General features: G+C 38.6%; 1 protein-coding gene across 5 annotated transcripts in view; it reads right to left on the bottom strand.

Moving 5' to 3' along the window:
* LOC131258340 (alpha-mannosidase I MNS5) overlaps positions 1–23,647 on the bottom strand; it is a 173,891-nt gene that overhangs the window by 61,773 nt on the left and 88,471 nt on the right. For all 5 annotated transcript variants that reach the window (XR_009178064.1, XM_058259594.1, XM_058259593.1 and 2 more), the window contains 3 exons: positions 21,608–21,689; positions 21,415–21,500; positions 7,409–7,509 (listed from right to left, as the gene is read on the bottom strand). Coding sequence is in view for 4 of the 5 variants with exons in the window: in XM_058259594.1 (XP_058115577.1) it covers positions 7,409–7,509; positions 21,415–21,500; positions 21,608–21,689 (269 nt within the window). In the remaining variant the exon portion in view is untranslated. The remainder of the gene's footprint in view (positions 1–7,408; positions 7,510–21,414; positions 21,501–21,607; positions 21,690–23,647) is intronic.

Genomic DNA, 23,647 nt, shown 5'->3' with positions numbered 1-23,647 from the left:
ACCATGAGTTCTGCAACATATAGTTACAATCTTCGACTAAAATGGGGAAAACAAATTTACTCTGCAACAAGGCTTATCGCAATAGGCTGTGTCACCAGCGACAGACAGCCTGCAACATGTAGTTACAATGGTTAACTAAAATGGGGAATCTTTCCAAAAAAAGGAAAAAAAAAAAAACAACAAGATTTGGCAAAACATAAAAATGTGACCCTTATCACTTCAATGGCCTCCTGACCTATAAATAGGGGGAAACGATCAGTGAAGTGAACTATCAAGAGTTAGAACTCTACCGCAACAAGCTCTTGAAGCCCGTGACATCCATGTCATCCATGACACATGCTTGCAATAGCACCGAAATCATTGTTGCTTTGTCATTTCTTCGTTATCATTGCTTTTAGAGTCCAAGTTACAACCCACCGAGCGGTCAGTTGGGTTGAGTTTAGCATGTCTTAGAGCATCAAAGAACCCATCAATAGAGGTAGGAGGTAGGCTTCATTATAATAGCTTATTCTTTGCATTAATAAAATTCAAAGCACTTCAAATTTCCAAACCAAAACATTATCATCGCGTGTGGGATTTCATAGCTATTCAACTCCCCTACTCAATTGGAAAAAAAAAAAAAAAAATCATGTTGCATACAATGGCTCCTATGATGCTGGTGGTGTATTTCGACTAGCATAAAGTCAAGTAATTCCTCTCTAATAAGGGTGAGACTTAAGGCCTCTCTAGAGGTCAAAACTTCTCTAGAAAACACCCGAAAAGTGTATTGCAAAACCCAACATGTGACACAACCTATTTCGCAAAAACCCTATCGTGGGTTCATGCCTACTATGGAAGGTTTGTTGCAGCCTGTTGCGCAGCTTCCAAGTACAAACCTACAGCAGACGGTGTGTCACGCAAAGCCTGTCCCATGGCTTTATATGATTATGGCCATGTAACCTAAACACTGTTTAGTTTAGGAAAAGCAATCCTGAAGCAACCACATTTGCTACACTTTCTCACATCAAGAGCTATAGTGATGCAGGACAATTAACCACTTGCTCTAAAAGCTCGAACTGTTAGAGTATGGCGAATTAATCCATTTATCACATAGCCCAGGCCCCACATCTCATGGGTTTAGGACCTCGGCCGAACCCCTTCGTGGGCCCCAGATCACATGGGCCACCAACCCCGAGTGTGTCCCCGCATCCCACGGGCTACCCCACTCGAGTCCGATGTAAAACGTGCACTAATCACCCCTGGTGAGGAGTCTCAAACACGAGACCTCCCCCGTACGCCCCAAATCACATGGGTCACCCACCCCAAGTGTGCCCCTGCATCCCACAAGCTACCCCACTCGAGCCCAGTGTGAAAATGTCCCTGCATTAATCACCTCCAGTGAGGAGTCTCGAACACGAGACCTCCTGCTCTGATACCAATTTGATGCAGGACAATTAAACACTTGCTCTAGAAGCTCGAACTGTCAGAGTATGGCGAATTAATCCCTTTATCTCATAGCCTAGGCCTCACATCTCATGGGTTTAGGACCTCGGCCGAACCCCCTTCGTGGGCCCCAAATCACATAGGCCACCCACTGTAAATGCTATTGTGTAAATCTAGCACCCGTTGAATTGTCAAATTTTGTTGTGCCAAACCATTTAGTATTTGTATCATGCTTTGAGTTGAAGTGATCAAGTTCATACACTCTTAAGTTCTCTAGATCTTCATCGATTTTGCCCACATCTGCAAGTTGAAGTGAAGCATGTTGAAGTTCATGGTTTCAAGATCATATTCATAAACTCAAGTTCGAGATTGAAGTTCAACTACTGAACGCTAAAGATTCAAGAACTCAAGCGTAACTCAAGCTCAAGTTCAAACTCAAGCTTCAAGTATCACAAGTATTCAAGAATTTGAAGCGAATGATGTTTCAAGTGTTCCTACTCGCAAACAGGTTTGGATAACCCTAGATTGTGTCATAGTCATTACATATTTTTTGTGGGTCATTTCTTTTGTTTATAGGTCATTTTCTCGACTAGTCTTAAGACCTTGTTCGACTAGTCCAAGTACTGGCTCGATCAGTCTAAGAGTTTTCTCGACCAGTCTAAGGTTTGTTGCTAATTTTCGGAATTTTCTGTTGGACCCTCGACCAATCCTGGAGACTGCTCAACCAGTCGAGTGAACAGTGCTTGACCGGTCGTGCAGGCTCGACTTAAAGTCCAACAAGCTTTTCTGGTCCCAGTCGAGTGCATGGCTCGACCAGTCGAGCAGGCCACTCAACCAGTCGAGTAACGACCTTATCTTATTGCGCCAGAAAATTTGAAATTTTGTTGGTCCTTCGACCAGTCGAACCGACCCTTAGACCAGTCAAGAGAACAATATTTTCACCTATAAATAGAGCACAAATTTCAGAGTTTATTCATTCATTAAAGCAAAATCAAGACACCACTCTAAGAGATAAGTTTGTGATATTTTTAAGCTACTTTGTGCTCATTTAATATTCTCTCTAATTAGCTTTTGTTATTTGATTTTGAGATCTTTATTCCAATCTTACTTTAAGAAGGGATTTGTGTTTTCCCCTTTCTTGAGATCAAAATCAAATTAAGCTAGCCCAGGTTGATTTAATTTAAAAATCATTTAGAACTAGGACCTTTTCATCTGTGAGACTGGACATTGAACATCTTCATCTACATCAGATCGGTTCTACCGGGCTTCTTCAAAGGAGAATTTCCAGAGAAGTACATTTATATTTTGTACATTCTTTTTTTGGTTTTTGAAGTTGTGCCAGAAAAATCTCTTTTCGGTTTGTCTGGGGTGATCCAGAAAATCTCAAAGTGTAGGGTTTTTGGAATTCTGTAAGCCCAATCAAAGACACAATTGTGAAGGTTTTAAGGTGAACCTTGGAAAACCTTTTTCATAGTGAACGCTAATATCCCGAGGGAGTGGATATTAGGAGTGGAGTACTTGTGTGGCTGTTTTCTAACAGTTAGTGTACACACAAGCGAACCACTATAATTTCTGGAGTTGTGGTGGATGATTGAATGTGCCTATGTGTGTGAATGTTGTAATTTATTTTCAGCATTTGTGGTGAATGGTGTAATTTATTATATGCACTTGTGGGAATGTTGTAATAACTTAGTTTATTTTATTTGTTATTTCCTTTGCCTCTTTATTGGTTTAGGTTTTTGATACTTACAAACGTTCTAGTAAGGTTGTCCTGCCATAAGCCTTTGGTTTTTGGCGTTAGGTTGTCCTTAGACCTAAGATTGTATCAACCTCTCAAGACTAGTACATTTGAGGTTGCTATTTACTTGTGCTTATTTACTATTTGATTGTGCTATCATTCTTTAAATTCCGCATTTATTTTTTAATTTGGCATAGTTCTATTCACCCCCCCAAGCTTGGCCTTTTCACCCACCTCGAGTATGTCCCCGCATCCCACGGGCTACCCCACTCGAGCCCGGTGTGAAATGCGCATTAATCACCCCAGGTGAGGAGTCTCGAACACGAGACCTCCCCTGTGAGCCCCAAATCACATGGGTCACCCACCCCGAGTGTGCCCCTGCATCCCACAGGAAACCCCACTCGAGCCCAATATGAAAATGCCCCTGCATTATATAGCAGGAGGGACCCACTTCTAGAGGTGTGCAATCTTGGAATCTACCCACCAAGGATCCAACGGCCTAAGTGCATCCATGATAGTCCTTAATCACATCTGTACATTGACACATTCCCTAAGATCTGATGGTCCATATCTCATGATCTCATTATCTAGGTCTGCAATCCATCAATCCCGATTGCTAGCAGCTCAAAGCATTGATCCAAAAGCCCAGATCCTTACAACTCCACTGGTTGGTAGGTTAAGACTACCTATTTGAAATTAAGTCTCTACAATTAATCTGAACAATTGCAAATGTGGTGAAGTTTGCAACAAAAACTTAAATGGCAACTTAATTTCATGACTTGGAGGGTGATGACCAATAATAGAGTATCCCTAAGCCTATTGGTCGAGGAGAATTTGGAGTTTGAGAACACGATAAAAATAGAGGTGGTCAACCAGCCCATGTGAGTAATTTTGTCGTCAAATGGGAAAGAAGACGAATCTTCCACTTCTAACAAAGAAATTTAAAAAAAATAAATAAATAAATTAAAAAAAAAAAAAAAAAAAAAAAAAAAAAAAAAAAATTCGTTTTACCGTCCACTTACCACCCAAACAAGAAGTGAGTGATTCACTTTCTCAAAAAAGCAATCCCTATCTATGATCACTCCTACTATACAACTTCCCTTCTAATTCTCTGCTTGAAAAACAGACTTGAATATGCTAAGCACAAGCAACCACCAATGCCTTTCTATTGCTTTTACACTGACTGCCACCCCAAAACAAGGCCTTTAATTTCTCTTATAACCTCTTCCATTGCCTCTCTCTCTCATTCTGGAAGCAACAAGCATTCCTAGCACCTAAACACCCAAAGCAAGGCCATGATGATTAGACTCCACATGGCTTTCCCAGATTTTCCCACTCCCCCATGCTAAGCACGCAGAAGGTCTTCCACTGACTTCGGCATTACCCAAACAGTATTAAGCAGACACAGAAAATGCTCCCAAACTTTATGCACAAAAGGGCAATGAATAAAAAGATTATCAATCTTCTCCGTATTCAACATACACATAAGGAAAATGAGGCAAGACTATAGATCTCCTTTGACGATTGTCAATAGTGAGGATGCTCTTCCTTTCCACATGAATTGAACCGGTTAATTCTAAAATTTTAAGTTGAAATTTGTTAGACCTACAACGACCTCTCCAGACACCTTTACGCAGGACATGCATATCAACCTAGCACCTAATTTGGACTTTTGAATCATGAGTAGGTCGGTCCTATAGTGCAAATGACCTAGAACATGGATCAGACCAGTCCATTGATCAGACAAGCCAGACCTACAAATAAACAACAAATGGGTAGGTATAAACCACATACAATATACGAGGGATGCATGCCTGATCAGTGGACTAACCTTGTTTTCTAGACTGGCCATGTGCACAGTGGGACACCTTGCGCACAGCTCAAATGTCTCAAACTCATGGAAGGTTGACACATGTAACGCATGTAAAGGTACATTCTAGTGGTTTCATTTGAGACTAACAAGCCTCCATTAAGTCATATCTTAAGAAAAGGTTAAAAGAAAACCCCTACCCTGATTAATGGAACTGACCTCAAGATAATGGGGCAACGATAAAGATATTGGACCACAACATGTGTTAGTTTTCTGCTTACTAAATTTCTACACATCAACATATTTTGATTTACTCAATTGACTTCATATTTTGACATATAACTAATCAAAAGAACATTGAAGTAGAACATATCATACATTTGTAGATGTTAGTTTATGACTAGGATAAGGTCATGAGTTGTGATTTTATATTTATATTTATAGACTTGGTATCGATTCCCTAGTGGGGGTGGCTAACAGTAAACTGTGAACTGACAGTGGGGTGAACTAACAAGCTAACAAAAAAAAAAAAAAAAGGTATCTTTCAACCCAACCCAACACAGGGCAGTGATAATATTATCCAATGAATGCATAAATAGTTCTTAACCTTTAGAAAACAGACAAAACCAACCACCTACAAACTTAGGGCGTGTTTGGCCGGACCGATCCCATGGGATTTGGTGGGATGGGATCAATTTTAAGGTAATGATGGTGGTGTCAGTGGATTGTCTTAAGATCCATGGGATTGCTTATATCCGGACGAGTTCACTGGGTTTGTTTGGCACGCCCTGTATATCCCGGGATTTTACCTTCCAATCCATCCAACCAAGGGATAGGATCAATTTTAAGGTAATGATGGTGATGTCAGTGGATTGTCTTAAGATCCATGGGATTGCTCATATCCTGGGACAAGTTCACCGGATCTGTTTGGCTCGTCATTCCTATCCCAGGATATTGCCGATCCCATCCCTCCTAATCCCATCTAATACCACATCCAGGGCCCGGCCAAACATGCCCTTATGGAAAGGAAAGAAAAACATTAAAATGGAGTTTATTATGAAGTGTCTCCATCATAATACATCACAAGCATAAATTTCCCTCATCATAATTGTGTGGAGATATACTTTTGGTTGATCATTCTTACTTTCTACAGAGTGATGACCATTACCTCATTAATAAGTACCATTTTTATTCAAAACCAAGAAAATAATGAAAATTAATCGTTCGTTACAATTGAGGAATATCGATAGCGACTATGAGGAATTAGAAGAACCTCAATTTCAAAGAAGCCCCTCCAAGGGGCACTCAGTAAAATTTACTCTCAAAAAGAGTACGGTGGACTGCAAGATGTAGTTGTGAAATCACGATCCTTCTTCATGCCTTTATTACAGAACTCCGATAACCAAAGTCTTTATGCTATTTGATATTATGAAATACTACAAAAAGTCCAGCTTTGGTTGAAATAATCGTTTAGTTCGATTGTCAGTATATGGTGGCAAATTTATGTCATTGATCATTGTACCTATGAAAGAGTACAGTCAGTAGTCTGCATTATATTGGACAGAATACTCTATCCTCGTTGTTTTACTTACGAGAAAACTCTGATATTCTGGTAGAGAGTGATGATTGGTATGCAAGCACTGTTAAATAGTAAACATGGCACACAAATAATTCAAAGTAAACCATCTAAATGGTTATCTTCACTTTAGATGGATCATAAATAAAAAAATTACACTTTTGATTACCTAAACAGTAGATTGGTGAACATTTATTGAACACTTGAGATGAAAGCTAGACAAATTCCCAAATCTGGCAAAAACATTTATGCGAATCACAGTTTCAGACTGTTCAACCAATCTGATTTCGGTACGATGACCCATCTATAGGTCCCACAATTTGGACAGTCTAACTTGAGTTAATGTATGTAATGTGCACAATTTCCAAATGCCTACCTATTAACCATTATAGCCAGTCAAAGTATCAAATAGCTCTTTATTTAAAGAGAACCATGAAACACATTCTTGGATCAAAATATAAAAACCTTGGCATGGACTCCTCATCCCTTTGTGAGTATATGGAATGAGCCAAACAGGTCAAATCAGTGGTAAAAAGAAGTGTAGCTAGAGGTAATAGATGAAACACTATTTGTGCATTCTTTCAATAGAATCTCAGACAATTATGGATTGTTTTTTTTTCAATTTCAGTTCCAGATCAAAAGACAAAGTATGTTGGTGAAGAGAATGAATGAAGTGGCCGTTCATGTAGAAGTATTGCTCCAGCCACTCACAAGCTTATTTGAATCTATTTTATTCATTTCCCCTCGGCTTATTCATTTGCTGAGAAAAATAAAAATACATGGAGCAAAAAGAGAAGTAAAGCTTCCTATGTTGCTAAGTACGGCTAAGAATCAATCATGCTGATAAACCAAATTATGATACCTTTGGTTGCTTGGTAAAGATAGAATGTAGATTCTGCTAGTTCAGGCCTTAGAGGATAATATTTTTCTGTAGGATGCAGCATTTCTTGATCCAGTAGATACCTATAAGGCCAGAAAAAAGTCCTAATCACACAAAGGAATCCACTACAATGAGTTTAACTTCATAAATAAAACGAAAGGATACACGGAAACATTTTTTTTTAACACTGATGCATGGAAACAAATAAAACTAAGTAATGCAGAAGACGACTAAAAGAAAGCCTTAGATTGACATGTCAAAATGTTTCTTTCTATTATTATATAAAGTGGTTACTTTTAGGCAGTGTTCGAAATATCGGTATCGCATTACGTATCGCATTCTTGGGCTACGGATACGTATCGGTTATCGCATGGGATATATCGGTTGTATCGTGTAATGTATCATTGTTGTTGGAAATATGGGGAAACATTGGGAAATTGGTTGAATTTTTCAATGAAACTTCGGTGATTGTTAAAAAAGACATCAATTCACACTTATAAATCAAAACATTTCAAAAAACACGTACACAATAGGTTTTCTTTGTATGGGGTCCTAATCTAGGCGTTGTCTAATTGAATTGATGCAAATATATTCAATGTCTATTCATATAATTTATAAATGTAAGAAGACATTTGGAAACACAAGCAATGCATTCAAAAGCAAAAGAAGAATCACTAGATTATGTTACATACATGTTTGATTTGATGTTTGGACACAGATTGCAAACGACTTACGATAAATTGAGAATTTTTTATTTTTTTCAATTTTTCGCAACTCGCCCCACTCCAAATTTCAAAATCGAAGCTCCCAATCCATGATTTTTCATACAAAACACGAAAATTCATGGATTTGTAACAATTTGACACCAATTTAACATGATTTACAAAAAATAAAAGGATCAAAATTCGAAAATGCTCACTAGATCGAACATGTGGGATGTATCGCACTACTTGTGCGTTTAGTGTCGCACTGGTGGGATACATGATATATCGTGGGATATATCGGCCGATATCGTCGATATTTAAAACACTGCTTTCAGGTTTAATTAGGGGTGGCAAAACTTGACGACCAGCCAACCAAACCCTAAAAGTCAAGGTTTAGGTTCACCCAGTTCCCATACAGGTTGGGTTCGGTTATGTTTTGTTAACCCGAAATTAAACACATTGGGTTTGGGTTTGTTGGGTAGGACCCAATGGGTAATGAATATGGCCCACCTCCTTTTTATGGTTCATGCATGTCTATATGTATGTATGAATTATATCAACGTCGCTAAGCCCACATACATGTGCAATAAAGCTCATGTACACACCACATGTGCCAGCATCTCATGATCAGTCCCAGATCCAATCCATCCACCTTTTCCAAGAATCAAGGTGGTCCACGGATTAGGTGGGCCGCAGTTTACAAAATAAATGCGCGACTCTGAAAAACTTGGCTGACATTTTCCAACCCATCCACCTTTTCCAATATTGGGGCCCATATTGGCCCATATTGGACCAGTTTACAAAATAAATGCGCGGTTTCATCCCCACATAGAGTGACGAGGTGGCCCTCAAAAAAGATAAGCTTGATCCAAAACTTTTATGGCCCTCAAAAAGTTTTTAATGGTTGAAGTTTATTCAACACTGTTTCCAATAATGTGGTCCACTTGAGACTGTTATATACCTCATTTCTGGTATCATTCTATAAAATGATGTAGAAAAATAGATGGACGGCATGGATGAAACACATTCATCATGGTGGGGCCCACAGAATGGCTGGTGGCAGGGGCGTAGCCAATCTGTTTCCTTTAGCTACAGCTTGTATCAGTAGCCAATCCACCCAAAATCGGATTACGTACTGAGTTACTCAGTAGGCTCTTATAGTACTGAGTAAACTCAGTTGGGCCCATTGTGAATTTATGTGGTTTATCCACACCTTCCATACGTTTTTCCATCTCATTTTAGGCGTTGAGCCCAAAATTGAAGCTTATACAAATCTCAAGTGGACCATACCACAGGAAACAGTGGAAATAATGATTTCCACCATTGAAACCTTTCGATGCCCCATAGTGATGTTTATTTTTCATCCAAACTGATCATAAGATCAAACAAACATGGATGAAAGTAAAAAAACAAATATAATCTTGATCCAAAACTTCTGTGGCCCCCAAGAATTTTTCAATGGTATAACTTCAATTCACACAGTTTCCTGTGGTGTGGTCCATTTTAGCCTTGTATATCCTTCGGTTTTGATCTAAGGCCGTAAAATTATCTTGTAAAATGGATGGACAGACTAGATAAAATACATAAATCACAGTGGACCCCACAGAGTTTACTCAGTACGCTTAGCGTGCTACTGTACTCAGTACGCAATCCGCTTCCATCCACGCCCCTTAGCAGCGCGGGACTCAGATTTCCTTCCTGTGCAGCAAGCTCAAGTGGGGCCCACTGTGATCTTTGTGAAAATTCCTCTCCGTCCATCCGTTTTGTGAGTTCATTTTAGGACATGATGCCAAAAACGAACCGTATCTAAAGCTCAAGTGAGCCTAAAACGTGATAATTAAACGTCCACAGTTGAAATATTCGTGGGGCCACAGAAGTTTTGATTCATGCCAATATTTTTGTTTTCAGTTCATCCCAATAGTAATGACGTTATTAACGGCACGAATGGCATCTAAACATCACTGTTGAACCCAGGAAGGTTTCAACGGTAGGAATTTCCCTAACCACATTTTCCTTTAGTACAACTCACTTGAGCTGCTCAACCAGGAAGGTTTCAACTGTGGGGTCCACTCTGTCCATCCATTTTAACAGATAATTTTAGGTCTTGAGCCTAAAAATGAAGTATATCCAAACCTCAAGTAGACCACACTGTAGGAAATAGTATGAATTAAACATTTACTGTTGAAAATTTCTTGGGGGCCACAGAAGTTTTGGATCAAACTTCTATTTGTGTTTTCCCTTCATCCATGTCTATGTGATCTTATCAACAGGTTGGATGAGAAATAAACATCACTGTGGGCCCTAAAAAGGTTTTAACGATGGAAATCATTATTCCAACTGTTTCCAATGGTATGGTCCACTCGATCTTTAGGTATGCTTATATTTTGGTCTCAACCCCTAAAATAAGATGGAAAAACAGATGGACCGCATGGATAGACCAGATACATTCTCAGTGGGCCCAACAGAGTATACTCAGTACATTAAGAGCGTACGTAACTACGTACGCAATCCCATTTCACGCCCGCCCGATCCCCAAATTACACCCGCCTGATCCCCAATTTACCTAAAACCCGAAAATCCCTCTCAAATTTCAAAATTTCATCTCCTTCCCACCAATTTCTCCAAATTTTCAACTCGAAAATCCCTCTCCCTCATACCAAATAATAAAAAAAAAAAAAAAAAACCCTCAAGATCTCAGCACGCAAGCGATTCGAGAAGTTGCAGAGGATTTTTCGACGGAAAAAATAGAAATTGAAATTTTTGGGGTTGAATCTTACCGGAAATTGCCGATTTGCACTCAAGGCTGTGAATCCATGTTTTCCTCCAGATCCGAACGAAAATAACAGGTATTTTTTGAGTTTTTTGAGATTTTATCGCCGACAACTACCCCCTTTTATCGATAAAGGGGATTGTTGGCTACAGTTCCCACCCGTGGTTGGTGGGAACAACGAAATATCGGTGAGATTTTGAAAATACCGACAATCCGACGAGATTATCAGCGAAACCTGGAAGCGATTCGAAAAAATGGGGTTTCGGTGTCGCTAGTACAGCGACACCGATATTATCGGCGACATTTTAAACACTAATCTTTATACCAAATGACAATATTTTTTATATTTAATTTACATTTTTATATTTTCTAATTAAATTAGCAAGGTGGTTTGGGTTTGGGTTGAGTTCAGATTTTAAACACATTTAATAAATAGGTGGGGTTTGGGTTTGGACCCATCCTCATAAAATGTGCAAGTTTCGATACTTGGGAAATAAAACTACCATAAAGTAATACAAAGAATTGTATGAGTTGCAGAGAGGAAAACGTTTAAGGAGACGAGAGTACGAGATGATATTTGTAGGAGACTTAGATGATCATGTAGGAAAAGATAGTAGAGGAAACAAAAGATACATGGTAGAGGAATTGAAAGATAGATGGTGGATATGGTTTTGGTAAAAGAAATTAAATGGGGGAGGCTCTCCTTGGTTTCGGTAAGGCATATGATCTTGCTTTAGCAAATGCATACATTAAAAAGAAAGATGAACATTTAATTGACTCTTTAGATGGCAACAAAGACCCAGTGTTTCAAATAGAGTGTGTAGTGTAGCAGTAGCATAGCGCTACGTTTCGCAGCCAAATAGAGCAAATCCCCTATAGTGTACACTACAGGGGTCGTAGCATATGCTATGGCTACATAGCATGTAGCGTAGGTAGCGTACGCTACACTGCAACATTTTTTTCGTTACTTTTCTTTATGTAAAACAGTTAGAAACTCATATTTTAAAGAAATTTATAAGGTAAAACCAAGACCAAATACTGATTTGTTGATTTTAACCTTAAACATCAGTGTTCTTTTGTTAAAACATTTGTTGAACTCACATTATAAAGAAAAGCAAAAAGTTAAAAGAAAGAAGTCGTGAGAAGGTTTTTGAAAACCATTTTCAAACCCTAGCCGATGCAACCTCTCCTCTTCTTCGAGTTTGTCAATCCAGAAGACCATTTAAGGGGATTTTTTGGCCGATCATTGCAACTTGCAAAAGGTCCATTTGATGCATTTTCAAGAACACTGGATTTGAAACGACAGAGAAATCATATTTCCCCCTTTCTACATCCGTCTGGCTACGAAGCTACAATTTTCATAGTTTTAATTGATTGAATCTCTTCTTGAGCCTCCAATAGGTATGTTCTTGCCCCTTAATGAGTTTCTTTTCATTTATAATGAAACTTTATTAGTCATTTTGATATTTTATTTTCATTTTTTCTTTTAAAATGGCAGTTATTGTGCAACATTTGTAGCATAGGTGTTATGCAATTTTTTTTCATTTTTTTAGGTGGTGTTTATTAGTGTTTGAGTTGTCGGTACTACTACAAGTTTTGCTGGCCGGAGATAAGGATATAATATCATTGTTGGCTTGTCGCCGATAACCAGAAATGTGGGGAAAAAAGGGGGAAACACGGAAAACGATGGAATTTTTTAATGAAACTTTAGGACATGTATTTGCATATTTAGGAATAAAAAGTTTGCAAAAAGAATGCATTACATAATAAGTTTTTATTTAATAGATGTTAAAAGCATGTAACGCAAAAGAAATCACTTCAATAGTAACCAAAATAAATTATATAATACAAATGCAGTTACCATACAATAATTAAGACATGTAAAAATAAACGAAACAAAAAAAAAATAAAAAATTAAAAATCACACACACACACACACACACACACCTATCTGGCACTGCTTAACATGTTGGCAACAACGTTGAAGTCATTCTCTGCTCATACTAATACATCCATCCAACCAACCATCACATCCATCCATCAATCCATTTATCCAACCATCCATCCCATCAAATCTATCCATCCATCCAACCATCACATCCACACAGGGCAACCTAATTTGGATGGTTCAATTTCACTCATTTTAGGGCCCACAGAGCACCGTCTAGTAGCAGTGTCACTACCAGTAGTGTCAGTATGTAGGACCTTGACTGTAGGGCCCACCCTGATGTATACATTGTATATCACACCATCCATCTGTTTTGCTAGCTTATTTCAAGGTATGGTCATAAAAATGAAGCAGATAAAAATTCCAAGTGGACCACACAACAGGAAACAACAGGCATTAAACGCCCACCATTAAAAACTTCCTAGGGTCCACTGTAATTTCTATTGACCATCCAACATGTTAATAAGGTCAAATAGGCCTGGATGAAAGGGAATATATATATATATATATATATATATATATATATATATATATATATATATATATATATATATATACAATGTTCGAGTTGTCGGTATCGCTACAAGTTTCGCTGGCCGGAGATAAAGATATAATATCGTTATCGCTGATAATATCGCCGATAACTGGAAATGCAGGGAAAATGGGGGAAACATAGAGAAAATGGTGGAATTTTTCAATGAAACTTCAGGACATGCCTAAATACACATATTTACATATTCAAGAATGAAAAAATTGCAAAAAGAATGCATTAAATTAGAAGTTCCATTTAATGGGGGCCAAAAGGCATGCGTTGTCACAAAAATCACTCAAATAGTAACCAAAATAAATTTATATAATACAAATGCAACTATAGTACAATAATTAAGATATGTAAAATTAAATGAACTAACAAAGCATACCTTTTTTGCCATCCCTCATCCTTACATGGAGTGATGAGGTGGCTTGTAGTCATCGTCTAAATCTTGATTGTAGGACCCACCTCAATGTATGCATTGTATATCCACGACGTTCATCTATTTTGCCGGCTTATTTTAGGGTGTGGACTAAAAAATAAAGTAGATACAAATTTTGTGTGGACCACGCCATAGGAAACATTGGTTAATGACCATTAAAAACCTTTTGTGGGCCACATAAGTTTTGGATCGAGCTGATATTTGTGTGTGTGTGTGTTTTTTTTTTTTTCTTTTCATTCAAGTCTGTTTAGGTCTGTTTGACCTTATCAATAGCTTAGATGGTCAAAAAATATTACTGTGGACCTTAGGAAAATTTTAATGGTAGGCATTCAACCACTATTTCCTGTAGTGTGGAAGACCTGTAATTTATATCTTCTTAATTTTTTTAAATCACGCCTTAACAAGTGGGCCCTATAGGCACCCACGCCACTGGTTCTGGGGTCACACCCAAGTCACACACTCTAATGAAGATTAGGTGCAAACTCACATGAGACGGTGTAACCCTTAGTGTGGGGACTACCTTGATGTATGTCTTCTATATCCATGCTGTCCATCCAATTTTTAAGATTATTTTAGGGCATGACCGCAAAAAATGAAGTAGATCCAATTTTCAATTAGACCCTACCTTAAGGAAAAAGTGGCGATTGTCCATTAATGGGCTACAAAAAATTTGAATCAAGCTGAGATTTATTTTTTTCCCTTCATCTACGGTCACGTGACCTTATCAACACGTTGGATGTCAAATAAACATCACAGAAACATTATTATGGGCCCAAGGATCACGTGACCTTATCCATAGTTGTATACCTTATCAACACGTTTTGGATGTCAAATAAATGTCACGTGATCTTATCAACAGTTGTGTACCTTCTTAACATGTTGTATGTCAAATAAACATTGTAGGGCCTTATCAACAGTTGTGTATCTTTACCGTCCATTCATTTTGGCAGATCATTTTAAGGCATCAGACAAAAAATGAGATAGATCCAAATTTAAGGTGGACCACATGGCAGGAAACAGTGGTTATTGAATGGCCACCATTAAAAACTCATAGGGAGCTACAAAAGTTTCGATCAAGCTGATATTTGTGTTTTCCCTTCATCCAAATCTGTGTGACTTAATCAAATGGTTGGATGGCAAATAACCGTTACAGTGGGCCTTAAAAAGTTTTTAAAGGTAAGCGTTCAATCACCGCTGTTTCCTTTGATGTGGTCCACCTGAAATGTGGATCTGACTCATTTAACGGCTCATGACCTAAAATGATCTTTCAAAATAAATGGACGGCGTAAATGAAACACATTACATCATAGTGGGCCCACAGAGCAGTGAGCACTTCATGTCTCACGTGTGGTCATCCCGTGAAAGGGAGCTTCGGATGCGGGAAACCATTTTGGGGAAAATCTTCCGAAGCCCTCGAATCCTTCAAATCCCTGAAATTTCTCAAATTCTCTCCAAAATTTAGGAAATATCCACCCATCTATGAAAGATTCTTTGCCGAAATTGCCGCTTCTTTGAAATCTTTCATTTATTTGAAGAAAAAAAAGGAAAAATCGAAGTTTTTTTTACATACGGAAGAACAACGCACGGATTTCGACGATCGATCGACTGGTGTGCTACCTCCAAATTTTGAATCCTCTTTTAAAGGTATCGAAAATATCCTCTTACATGGATCGGAATGATTTTTCATCTTCTTCATTTTTTTTTTAAATTTTTTTCATATTTACGCACTCCCAAAATTTTCGGTGGGTTAGCTACAGCGAATTTATCGCCGATAACTTTATTTATCGTCGATAATTTTATTTATCGCCGAAAAATCGCCGACAATTGGAAGAGAAACGAAACTAGGGGGTTTCGGTATCGCCGGCTTGGCGACACCGATAATATCGCCGATATTATCGATTTTTCGCCGACAATTTGAACAATGTATATATATATATATATCAACTTGGTCCAAAACTTTTGTGGTCCATAAAAGGTTTTTAATGGGCAATAATCATTGTTTCATGTGGTGTGGATCGTGTGGTCCACCTAAAATTTGTATCTACTTTATTTTTGGGACCATGCCCTAAAATAAGCTGGCAAAACAGATGGACAACGCGGATGTACAATGCATGCATCGAGGTGGGCCCTACAATTAGGGTCCCAGCCACATTGTTGGTTCCACTGTCGCCAAACTCACGCAACCCGCATGCAGATTGTCGCATGAACTTCCTGCCACAAGAAACTGTGGGGCCCATCATGATGTTTTTGAGACATCCACCCCAACCATCTGTTTTGCCAGATCATGTTAGGAGATGGGCCCAAAAATGAGGTAGATCCAAAACTCAAGTGGACCAAATGGTGGCAATGTGGATTGAACGCCCATCCTTGAAACATTCGCAGGGCCACAAAAGTTTTCGATCAGGCTAACATTTTTGCGTTTTCAGTTCATCACAATAAGGATGACCTTATGAATTGATAGAATGGCATATAAAAATCACGATGGAGCCCAGGAGCCTAGGTAGGTTTCAACGGTAGGCATTTCCCTATCCACTTGTTTCCTGTTATGTGGCCCACTTGATTTTTGTATATGCCTCATTTTTTAGCCCATGTCCTAACATGATATGGCAAATCAGATGGATGGGGTGGATTTCTAATAAACATCACAGTGGCGCCCACGGCCCCACCTAGCCTCTCACCGCATGAAGTTCTTGCAAAAGGCTTTCGCACGTTGCCGTTGAACAAGAGATGTGGGTGGGACTTGTTCGTGGGCCCACCATAATGTATGTGTTTCATATCTATGTTAATGTCGTCCATCCATTTTTCCAGATCATTTCAAGGCATGGGTCAAAAAAATGAAACATATCCTAATCTTAGGTGGACCACTGACCACACCACAAGAAACAATGGTCATGGACCATTAAAAACTTTTTTGTGGGCCAGAAAAGTTTTGGATCAAGTTGATATTTGTGTTTTCCCTTGATCCAGGTCTGTGGGACCTTATGAACAGCTTAGATGGCATTATGGTGGACCCTAGGAAGCTTTTAATGGTGGGTATTCAATGACCATTGTTTCTTGTGGTCTGGTCCACCTGATATCTAGATCTACTTCGTTTTATGGTGCATGCACTAAAATGACTTGGCAAAACAAATGGATGGCATGGATATACAAATCGTACATTGAGGTGGAGCCCACAGAGTCACACACATTGCACGGATACAAGGTTGCAACTTAAGTTGGGTCATAAACAAAGGAACCCCGATTTCTTTTGCGTCATAAACAAAAGGGAAAGAAGGAAACCCTAAAATCTCAATTCGCGTCTGTAAAGAGAAGGGGAAGAGAACCCCGATTTTTTTAACCTAGAATCGCAAAAGCATCTTTAAGCTCGCAACGCATATTCGGTTTTCGATGGAAAATCCCAACAAGATTGGAAAAAAGCTCGCCAAAATCCTGGATTTTTTGGGTTATTACATACTTTTGAACAAACATTTTCGATCCACCATCCAATCACTTCTCGATCTTCAAGAAAGAGGTATTTCTAAATTTTGAATTAATTTTTTTAATTTTCCAGTATTTACAACTTGATTTTGTGTGCAAAAATTTGAAGAAAAAAAAAATCGGCGATATTTGGAAAAATCTCACTGATATCCAGGAGAGAAAATATGGGGTTTTCAGTTTCAAGAGGTCAGCAATACCGAAATTATCGGCAATAATTCGACAATATTGTCGATAATTTAAACTCTGGAGTTTATTTATGTGTGGTTATGCATTGTTTTCTATGGTATGATCCACGTGGGGCCCACTGAGGTGTTTGTATGGGTGGATCTACATTGTTTTCTATGGTGTGGCTCATGTGGGGACGATTGTGATGTGCATACTGGTGGATGTGCATTATTTTCTATGTTGTGGCCCACGTGGGGACCGTTGTAGTGTGTGTATGGATGAATGTGCATTGTTTTCTATGGTGTGACCCACATGGGGACCATTGTGGCGTGCGTATAGGTTTGCTTAGAAAGTTGTTGATGTCATAATTATTTGATTTGGTTTATATATGTAGATTGGCTTTTGATAAATGATCATTTATAACTTGTTTGAACATTCTTGCTATTTATCGTATTTTTTCTATTTTTAAATTAGAAAATAGAAGTATGTAAGCTACACGATACGGACGCTTGAACGATACGCAACACACTACGGCTATTTAAAACATTGCGAAGACCAAGCTTCAGTACTCTACTGCCTACCACCCCCAAACCGGTGGTTAAACGAAAGTGGTTAACCGCTACTTGGACAACTTATTACAATGTCTTGCACGTGATCATATAGCTATGTGGGACCTAGAAATACCCATGGCTAAAATTGCCTAAAATAACTCAGTCAAATTGTCCACAAGGATGTCACCTTTTCAAGGAGTAACTGTTATACGCACGTGTTTTCCAATCGATCTGGTTCCTCTACCCATCGAGTCAAGACAAAGCGTAGAAGTAATGAATTCATCCATCATATGCAGTAGGTCCATGACGAAGTTCAACGTAATATTGCCGCAAGTAATGGAAGTTATAAGCAATATGCAGACGCAAGATGCTCTTTTATCAAATTTGCAAAAGGCGACATGGTTATGGTTCGCATTCATCCTAAACAGTTACCAATGCAAGACCATCAAAATCATAAGGAAGATCGGTGGCAATGCTTATGTTTTAGATCTCCTACCAGATTTACCTATCAGTCATACTATTAATGTAATAGATCTTTCCTCTATTGTGAGCACTATACTGATGATTGTATCAAAGAACAAGCTATCACGCTTTCAACATTTTTGTGACCTACAGATACGATCATTGATGTTCTCAATGACTAGATCATCTCCACGCACCAAGGTGGTTGCCAAAAATTTCACATTTGTTGGCAAGGATGACCTCTCCCCTATGCTACAGGGATCATAGCTACAAACTTTTAGCGCCTAAATCCTACTACTATGAGCAATATTAGGCCATCAACTCGCTAGAGTCAAGTTCGTGCACGTCGAGGAGGACTGATGCAGGCTAAACTAGGCCAAAGACCATGAACCAGGCCCAAGCCCCATAGTGGGCCCATCAATAAGGATGCCCAAGCCTTTTATTTAGGTAGCTAACATGCAAAATCAATCAGCTAGCTATGCAATAATCAATCACCCAAATCTTCTAAATTCGTTCTTATCCCTTGAGCATCTTTTTATTATTTTTCCATTTTTGTAATAAGTCATTGGTTGGCAATGACATTATGAACGTACCTTCTCTAAACGTCTAAGGAGCCTATTTAAGGGCCTTACATGAGTAGTCTCAAGGCACCTTTGAAGTGAATAAAAAATTTAGATTTCTCTTTCTACTTTATTTGTAGTTCTCATGCTTAGATTGAAGGTGCCTACATTTGGGTGTTATCCTTCCCATCAGCCAGCTATGCCAATCTCCGAGCTACTCTTGTTTTGAAAACACCTCCAGTTTCTCTCCTCCCAAATAACCCATAGAATCGCCACCATCACTTCCTTTTTCTTTATACCACTCCCTGACAAAGTTAACAAAACTCCTACCATAGACCTTAGCAACACCCAAGGAATACAAAAAAAAAAGGCGATAAAATTTTCCCATACCTTTCGGGTGAAAGCGCAATGAATAAATAGATGATCCATTGATTCTACCTCCCTCATACATATCAAGCAACAATTAGGTATTGCTACCAATCACATGCAAATATGGGTCCTTCAACGTATTTAAGGTTGCCTCTTTGCATTGGGAGCTTGCTAAGCACCTTTGAGATAAGGTTATTGAAGGATTGAAAGGAAATTAACTACTTGTAAGTGCCGGTATTTGTCCTTGGAAGGTCGATTGACTCTTATTAAGGTGGTCCTTTCTAACATGCTCATGTATTTCATGTCTCTCTTCAAATGTCCCAAATTGGTTTTGGATAGGCTTGAAAAGTTGAAAAGAGGTTTTTTTTTCTAGAATTGAGCTAAGGATATTAAGAAGTTTCATCTCCTTAGATGGGATAAGGTTTGCAAGCCGATTGAGGAGGGACTAGTGCTGGCCTTCAATGTTTAGATGATATAAACCTAGCCCTTCTTGGAAAGTGGATTTGGAGATTTGGCACCGAAGCAGGAAGGCTTTGGAAGGAGATTATCACTGGCAAGTAGGGCATGCAAGAGGGTGATTGGGAGAATGGTTTGTGAAGAGGCCTTCTCTTTGTAGATCTTCTAGCATCTAGAAAGCAGTAAAGGTGACGGATCATAGGGGGTTGTTTTCTCGCTTGGAAATGGGCATTGCATTCGTTTTTGGGTGGATATTTGGTATGGTGATCAAACGCTTTAAGATTCTTCCCTAGAGTGGCCCGTCTTGCTCTCAATTGTTTCATCTCTGTGGCGGATTGTTATTCTACTTGTGGTGATTATGCGGTGTGGAACCCTCTTTGCTGCAGGAATATGATGAGTGAGGAGATTATTGAATTTGTTGGGTTATTGGACCACCTTAAGAGTATACAACCTTCATCTTAAGATGTGGATTCGATGATTTGGTCGGTGCATAGCTCAGGGAAGTTCTTTATTAGATCCCTTTTCAGCTTGATTAGTGAGCCACGTCGCAGTTCTAGCCCGCCTTATTCGTTTCATCAATGGTTCTAGTCCCCCCCCCCCCGGTGTGGTGATTTTTATTTGGTTAGCGAGCCAAAAGAGGGTTATTACAGTTGCTAATCTTCAAAGGACATTAGTTCAAATCATTGGTTATCCCCAATATCTTTCTGATGCATATGGAGAAAGCAAAGATGATTGATCACCTTTTTTGTTTATTGCCCTTTTGTTCGCAAACTTCGGAGCATTTTTTGTGTTTGTTCCATACCGACTGCGTGATGCCAAAGTCAGTGGAAGGCCTGTTGTGGGCTTGGCACGCAGGAAGGGTAGGCAAAGCTGGAAAAGCTAAGTGGAGGCTAATCATCATTGCCATGTTTTGGGTTATTTGGGGAGCTCAGAATGGACACTAGTTCCAGAACGAGTGTGCAAGCATGGATGAGGTCATTAGGAGAATTAATGGTCTTGCTTTAGATTGGGTCGTCTATGTAAATGCAGCAAAGGCTGCAAATTGTTCTCTTTTTTAGTTGAGTTCAGGCTGTATTCTTTTCTCAATTTGTTGTGAACTTCTAAATAAATTTGTTGTTATCTATCCCGAAAGTGTGATCTCTCAGAATGTTCTTGTACTAAAAAAAAAAATAATAAATAATAATAATAAATAAATAAAATAAAAAATAAAAAGCAAATTTAATAATGCAGAGAAAAAATCTGCCCTGTACGCTTAATTGAGGTGAAAGGCAATACAGAAAACATGAAGATTCTTGTTGGCAGAAATTTCTTAGTTTTGCTAAGCGGAAGTTGGAAGCATTTAAAAATGGCAGTAATGTAATCTAATGTAATTATTGAAAATGACTATATAAAGCTACATCAACTAAATATGTATCTCCAAGTCAACATCAGAAGTTTATCTAAATCATCATTTGGTGAGACAAGAATACACAGTTACCCATTGATTTACAATTTCTTCTTCACAGAAAGTGAGAAGAAACATTTCCAAGGAAGACATTAAAACCAAGTTCACCTTTCTGGAAGCACCCCAAATCTCCCCCACAAGTAGAAAAACTCACGGTGTGATGAATTGGCAGCTGAAATATCTCCAACAAGAACCTGTTTTGAAACATATTGATCAAAACCAAAAATATATATATTTGTCAAGAGACAGAGCAAACAACTTTTTAAACATCCAGGAAGAAGTTAGGTATTCAAATACTTGCCTGAAGACCAGGCCAAAATGCTTGAAGGCTTGTAAGTTGCCAATAGGTTGCCTTTCCTGTCCTCATATCAGCTTCATGGTACCTGAAATTAAGTAACACAATAATTCAGTTTGTACCAATTCTTCAAGAACAAAACATAAAGTAACAAGGTGATGCTAGTCAGAGAGCCACATGAAGCATAAAATCCAACAAGCACAGAATCTAGGCAGACAATAAAGATTGTTCGGCAATTACGTCCCATCACATTATAATAGAGATATTAACATTAACAATCCAAGCAACAGTTTTTTACTGACGAAAATAGTCTAGGAAAGAAATCGAGGCTCTAGACCATATCCTCAATTTCTCCCACCCACCTGCTCTCCATCCCACCCCTCCCTTTACAAAAAACACTATCCCTGCAATTGTTAGTTGACATATTTGGCGTTGAGCAAAGTGATACAACAAGATGGCTACACATAATGTTCAACCATAGACCAGCCCTCTAGATAGGATATCAATCCCAGATAAGGCCCATCCAACGGTCCAGTTCAAGGATATGGATTATCCAATTGTCCAGTTAAAGATGTGAACCACTTTGAGAGTCTAGATTGATCCAACAGATGATCAGTTGTCCTGATGTGCATTCTTGATCAGAAAAACAATCAATATCAATCCCAGATAAGGCCCATCCAACGGTCCAGTTCAAGGATATGGTTTATCCAATTGTCCAGTTAAAGATGTGAACCACATTGAGAGTCTAGATTAATCCAACAGATGATCAGTTGTCCTGATGTGCATTCTTGATCAGATAAACAATCATATAGTTAGTTGAAGCAGTTCCCCTTTTAGAGTTCCACAACTTGGTCAGTTTTTGGGATCATACAAAGTAAGAACAAAATGAAATTGGTCCCATTTGAAATTGTGAATTAGCAACAGCAAGCTCCACATTTTCATAGATTTAGGTTGATTTAATACATGCCACATGAACAAATTTTTAGTGCAACTGTATCAAGTTTCATGCACCAGCAGAGCATCTTATAAGGAAAAAGAGAAGTTCGCAAGTCAAACTAGTTGGAAAACAAGCTAGAAAACAAGCTACAGTCCACGTAGCAAATAACTTCCAACTAGTTAGGTGCATGTGAAATCCAACATTTCCAATAGATTGGCCCAAAAAGAAGGGCCACCTAGTGCAAAATTAATCCATGTCTACTCATTAGGTGGGCCATACCATAGACAAAAATTTCTAGCCATTGACAAGTAGCAAAAAATTCAAGCTAGGTCCACTCGGTAAGTGGATATGCCTGAATTTTGCGAAAGGTGACGCTCGTGATGGGGCAAACTAATTAGATGAAGTGGACTTCCCACACAGAAAATGTTGGAAGTTATCTGCCAAATGAACGTAACTTATAGTCCAATTGGTTGGGTGGACTTTTAGTTTTACTTCTTAAACACATTGACATGGACACAAAGCAGGCTAGTATTCACTTCTCTAAAGATAATGAGAGAGAGAGAGAGAGAGAGAAGATGTAATTTTTTTTTAAATTGCCCATTACAACCGTTACAGGTCTGTAACGGCGTTTGTGGCCCTGTAACGACTGTTACGGTGTGTTTTTTTGGGCTCAGCGATTCAAGCCCGTATGGCGTATAGCATAAAATGATCGGCCGATACAGCGAAGCCATTACATGACTGTTTCAGCACACTGATTACAATACCATTTTAGTGAGTTATGCAAATTTACAAAAATCTACATAGCTACGATAGGATTCAAAGGGTATTGTTCATTTTTTATGTTTTATTGAAATAAACAGGTAGGATTAGAAGCAAGGGATAATCAGGATTATATTAGGGTTTCCACTTATTTGTCAAAGGTGGAGCTAAACAATGTTTAATAGCCATCAAATGATAAGAGTTTTTTATGCAGGACCGATGCATGAACTAGGTATCATGTGAGATCAAATAGCCGAATTAAGATATTTAACGAAAAAACAAAAACATCGCTATATTCATCACAAATATCATGAACATCAAAAGAAAATCATGCATAATCCTAGCCTAAG

This window comes from Magnolia sinica, chromosome 10, assembly GCF_029962835.1.
Source record: "Magnolia sinica isolate HGM2019 chromosome 10, MsV1, whole genome shotgun sequence".
In the NCBI taxonomy this organism is placed as follows: domain Eukaryota; kingdom Viridiplantae; phylum Streptophyta; class Magnoliopsida; order Magnoliales; family Magnoliaceae; genus Magnolia; species Magnolia sinica.
Note: the sequence above shows the minus strand (reverse complement) of the source record. Positions and strands in the feature narration are given on the sequence as shown.